The 5582-nt window shown below is 44.2% G+C and overlaps 1 protein-coding gene across 2 annotated transcripts in view; it reads right to left on the minus strand.

The window, feature by feature from the left end:
* Nucleotides 1-662: 662 nt before the first annotated feature.
* The window catches only part of LOC138853439 (uncharacterized), a 5034-nt gene continuing 114 nt past the window's right edge, over nt 663-5582 (minus strand). The window contains exons 1-2 of one of the 2 annotated variants that reach the window (XM_070090112.1): nt 3775-5582; nt 663-1121 (exon numbers count right to left, since the gene is read on the minus strand). The exon at nt 3775-5582 is cut by the window's right edge and continues 114 nt beyond it. In XM_070090112.1, coding sequence (XP_069946213.1) covers nt 765-1121; nt 3775-4986 — 1569 coding nt within the window. In that variant the 5' untranslated portion in view covers nt 4987-5582 and the 3' untranslated portion in view covers nt 663-764. Of the gene's footprint in view, nt 1122-1771 lie in introns of both variants that reach the window. The other variant, XM_070090108.1, reaches the window with a different exon arrangement.

Consider the following 5582-nt stretch of genomic DNA (forward strand, 5'->3'; position numbering starts at 1 on the left):
CTTAACTTCTCTCACACTGTGAGTATTACAACCTAGGATTTCAAATGGCCTGTTATCCCAGGTGTAATGGGAGCAAATAAACACAGTAGAAAAAGTTTAGACTTATATTATCCTTCACCAATTATAACAGCAATATGTACACTATGTACAGTGATAAATATAGTGCACTCCACGGTAAGCAAGGCAGAAATAGAAGCCACAAGATAGCAGACCGTGCTTCAACCAGCTCTAGAGTGGGAATGACAAGGGCAGACAGGAGAGCGGTATCCACATAACCTCTGCGATTGTCAATCCCACCTTCTTATTGGCTAGAACCTGGTCACTAGTTGAACGATGGGGCCCCATCATCAACTCTTAGCAACCTGGTTCGCTGGTTGGGGGAGATAGCCTGTAAATGAGGGTGTGTCCATGCGCCGAATAAAGGTTACGTACTCTTTGCATGCCACACCCCCACCCCCGAGAAGGCTCAGGATTAGGCTGCCACCTCCCAGTGGTAACCGTGCCGCCATGGCACAAAATAATGGGACTGCCTATCCTCTCCACCATCCCACTCTTAGATAGAGCTCAGCTTTCCTAGTGACCAAAAGCCAAACCCTAAACTCAGAGTGAGACAGCAGTCAGATAGGCCAACATAGGTCCAAGATACAAGCGGACGGTAGCCCGTATCCCCTCACTAAAAAAAAAACCCCACATCAGGGGATAAAAAAAAAGAGCTTGAAAGGGGGGTTACCACAAATACATCCTAACCTAAATAAAATATTAAACTAGACTCTTGACAAAGAGTCTGCCAACACATTTTCTTTGCCGGCAATGTACTGAATTTTGAAATTGTAGGGCTGCAGCCTGAGCGTCCAACGCATAAGCCTTGTGTTGTGATTCTTCATGGCTTGGAGATAGACTAACGGGTTGTGATCACTGTAGACTGTGACCACCTGCGATGTCTGGCCCACATAAACATCGAAATGTTCCAAAGCCAGTACCAGCGCGAGGGCTTCTTTTTCAATGGTAGAGTAAGCTCTCTGATGTGGCTGGAACTTGGCTGAAAAGTATGCTACAGGCTGCAACTCCTTGTTCCCGATTTGTAATAGTACCGCCCCAACCCCAGACTCACAAGCATCAACCTGTAATGAAAAAGGTTTGGAGAAGTCTGGAGACAGGAGAATGGGTGCAGAGCACAATAATCTTTTTGCTTTATTAAAAGCAGTGTTACAATCTGACGTCCAATTAAAGGGAACTTTATGACTGGTAAGAGAGGTAAGAGGGGCTACAATATCTGAGAAATTCTTACAGAATCTTCTGTAAAATCCTATCATGCCTAGGAAACGTTGAAGAGATTTCCTATCATGAGGAACTGGATAATCTTTAATCGAAAGAACTTTAGCAAGTTTAGGTGCAACATTACCACTACCTACTTCATGGCCTAGAAAAGTGATAGTGGCCTGGCCAAAGGAAGATTTAGATAAATTAACTGTTAATTGGGAATTCTTAAAGGTCTCAAACAGAGCTTTAAGTCTAAGTAGGTGTTGATCCCAAGTATCAGACACCACAACAATATCATCTAGGTATGCTGCCGTGCCTTCAAGTCCTTTAATAGCCTGATGGATGAGTTTCTGGAATGAAGAGGGGGAATTTTTCATTCCGAAGGGGGTAACTGTATACTGATAATGACCTCCTGGAATTACGAAGGCAGAGATTTCCTTCGCCTTATCTGTCAAAGGTACCTGATAGTAACCTTTAAGGAGATCTAATTTGGACACAAAAGTAGCCTTACCCACAAAGTCAATTACGTCATCCAGACGAGGAAGAGGGTAAGCATCTGTAATTGTGACCTCGTTCACTTTACGGTAGTCTGTGCACATACGAAACCCTCCATCAGCCTTCTTTACTAGGATGCACGGTGAAGCCCATGGACTAGATGACTCCTCCACTAAACCATGTTCTAACAAGAAGTCTACTTCCTGCTGAAGTAGCCTTTGCTTTTCAGGATTAGCTTATCTGCATAGGTCCCGTAAATCTAGCTTTCAAGGTGTGGCCAGGTATAGGTTCCTGCACCAACACCTTGTCTCCTGGATGGAAGGAGCGGAATTGTGCACTTTTGTCATACCTCTGTTTCATCTTACTTTGAGCTATCTTTAGGTTAGCCGTGGCTAACTCACGTGCCACCTGCAACCTTGAAGACGGGTTGTAGAGTGCTGAGCTTACGTCTTCTCCCATCCATCCTTCTTTGAGCACCCGAAGAGGACCTCGTACATTGTGCCCAAAGATCAGCTCAAACGGACTATACCCTATAGACTCTTGCACCGTCTCTCGTACTGAGAATAGCAACAACGGTAGAGATTCATCCCAATCTGTCGGAAAGTGCATGCAAAAACTTCTCATCATTGTTTTTAATGTTTGGTGGAATCTTTCCAAGGCGCCTTGGGACTGAGGGTGATAGGCAGTGGATAAGTTGTGAATTATCCCTAACCTAGTTAATACTTCCCTAAATGCTTTGGCAGTGAAGTTAGTACCTTGATCACTTTGTATAGTTTTAGGAATGCCAAAACAAGAAATGAATTTTGTTAAAGCTTTGAGAATAGCTTTAGTATTGATACTACGCATAGGGATTGCTTCAGGATATCTGGTTACTTTATCCATAATTGTAAATAAATACTGATTTCCAGACTTTGACTTAGGTAGTGGACCTACACAATCTATAATTAAATCTGCAAAAGGTTCTCCATCAGCAGGTATGGGTTGGAGAGGTGCAGGTTTAATGGAATGTCCAGGTTTCCCAACTTGCTGACATTCTCGGCAACACCTAATATGATTCTTCACATCTTTCTTTAATTTTGGCCAATAAAATTCTTTTGTGATTCTATACAAGGTTTTTGTAATTCCTAAGTGACCTCCTAATGACGTATTATGAGCTATATTTAATATCTGAGGTCTATACTTGGTTGGAACCACTAACCTGTCGTATAATTGCCGGCCCTCTATCTCCTTACCAGTCTCAGTGCATACCAAATAATCATTTTTAACTTCATACTTGACTGGATGACCCAAAGAGGATTTACCCATGGCTGCCTCAAAAGCGAATTTTAAAGAAGGGTCCTTTCGTTGTTCCTCCCGGAAGGACAGTCCCTCGGGCATGGAAACAGAGACATCTGGGAATCCTGCAACCTGGGAATAGGAAGGCTTGATCGGGGTCTGTTCACTTGATTTACGAGACTCCGGCCGGTGTGTCTCATAAAACAACGTGGCTATTCCGAGATCGGAGTCGTCCAAGGATAGGTCAACATTCTCCCCAGACAACCCTTGGGATGTTGCCCGAGTTATGGCCAACACTGGAGAAGCATTAATCATTATAGGTTCAGGACACGAAGTAACAGTAGTAATGTTATTACCCAGTAATAACATGGCATTTTTCATGGGAAATCCTTTTGAGATACCTACAGTCAAGTACCCAGTGTAATATTTGCACTGTACATAAATTTTATGCAAAGGAACTGAATATATAGCTCCTCCGTAAGCTTCCAATAAAACTGAGGAATTCAAGGAAGTATTCTCTGAAAGGGGTAATATTCCTTCTCTGACAAGTGAGCAATATGCTCCAGTATCTCTAAAGGTATTTACTTTAGTTGGTTCTGAGTTTTCCTGAAGGGAAATAAGACTTTCGCAATAATAAGGGGCCATACCTTTTTCTACTTCTCTAGGGGACATGTTACTAGGGATATTAGAGATTTTCCCGATGGGTTGAGGTTTTTGAGGGCAGTTGGAACTGATGTGACCTACTTTATTGCATCTGAAGCAGACGACAGGCTTGCCCTTTACTCCCTGATGACGTTGCAAGTGGTGTCGTTCTGGCTGGTGCCTCTCTGGATATTGTTGTCGAGATGCTCCATAAGTAGTTTGCCTCTCCGCAGGGGGACCATATGTTGAGAAGCGTGGCTCACCAGGTGACTTATTTGGATGACGTAGACGCTCTCCCTCCTGCTGGCACTTCATTCTCCAATGTTGTCGATCTCTGCTCACGCCAGACTGTTGAAAAGAGAGACAGGACCGCTCGGACAAGGAGCGGTTCGTTTCGAAGGTATCAGCCAACCTGGCCGCCTCCAATGCAGTGGTTAAGTCACGATCCTGCAGAAAGACACGAACCTCTGGTCCCACAGACTCCAGCAGGTTATCAATCAGAATAAGCTGCACCAGCTCCTCAAAGTTAGAGACACCACTCGCTTTATACCAGCTGGTAAAAGCTTTGGTTTGCTGTCTCACAAAGTCCACCAGGGATTGACCAAGCTGCCGCCTGTTCAATTTGAAGGTCTTACGATATTTAGCTGGGATACATGTATATGCTCCCAACACTGTGGTCTTCACTACTTGATAATCAGAGAATTCAGCGTCAGTTAATACCGACGTAAATTCCTGTGCCTTACCCAATAATGCTGTATGAACCAACGCTGCCCAGTGCTGTTCCGGCCACCTCAAGGCTCGAGCCTGATTTTCGAAGCTTTCGAAAAATTGCTCTGGTTCGGCCTCATTGAAGCGGGGAACAAGCTGTACTGCTTTTTGTAAACTGAAATCGTTTACAGAATGCGAAAACTGCCTCCTTTCTCTTTCCCTATCAAATTCTTCCCTTGCGAATGCTCTCTGTTCCCTAGTTTGCTCAAGATTGATTTTTGCCAGCTCAAGTGCCAACGACGCTGATTCACCCTGAGACAACCCAGCTGCACTATACTGACCATTTTGCTCCGTAGGTGTATCATCTTCCTCCTGCGAGAACATAGTAGTTTTTGCCCTAGCTCCCGTAGAGGGAGGAGTTTGATGTGCCATCTCTTCTTCAATAAGTATGTCAGCAATAAGTGAACGCAGTTGCGCAGCTGTAAGAGTGCGTTTATAGGGAATGCCAATGGAACGAGCAATTTGCCAACAACGCTGTAGAGACAATTTAGGTAGGTTATGCAAAGTATATGCCGACACCAGGCGTCTGACTCGTCTAGGTGGCATAAGTTATTCGCTATGCACAGTACGAATACCCCAACGTAACACGTTAATTTGCAGAACACGCTTAGCTATGCACAGTACGATTGCAGAATACGCATACAAGCAAAGCCGACTGCACACAAGATTGACCGTAGCGAAGCGAGCACACTGAACAAGCTAGTAGCGAGCTGTTGAACGATCACACAATAGCAAGGCTGATCATAAGCAACTGACACGCAAAATTTGTAAAGCGAAGCGAAACAGCAAGCTACACAATGTTCCTGCTACAAGCTTCACCCTAAGCTCAACCGTTTCTCTAAGTCCAGCTCTCGGACAGGCTACCCATATTACAACCTAGGATTTCAAATGGCCTGTTATCCCAGGTGTAATGGGAGCAAATAAACACAGTAGAAAAAGTTTAGACTTATATTATCCTTCACCAATTATAACAGCAATATGTACACTATGTACAGTGATAAATATAGTGCACTCCACGGTAAGCAAGGCAGAAATAGAAGCCACAAGAGTGGGAATGACAAGGGCAGACAGGAGAGCGGTATCCACATAACCTCTGCGATTGTCAATCCCACCTTCTTATTGGCTAGAACCTGGTCACTAGT

This window comes from Cherax quadricarinatus, chromosome 3 (genome assembly GCF_038502225.1).
Source record: "Cherax quadricarinatus isolate ZL_2023a chromosome 3, ASM3850222v1, whole genome shotgun sequence".
Classification (NCBI taxonomy): domain Eukaryota; kingdom Metazoa; phylum Arthropoda; class Malacostraca; order Decapoda; family Parastacidae; genus Cherax; species Cherax quadricarinatus.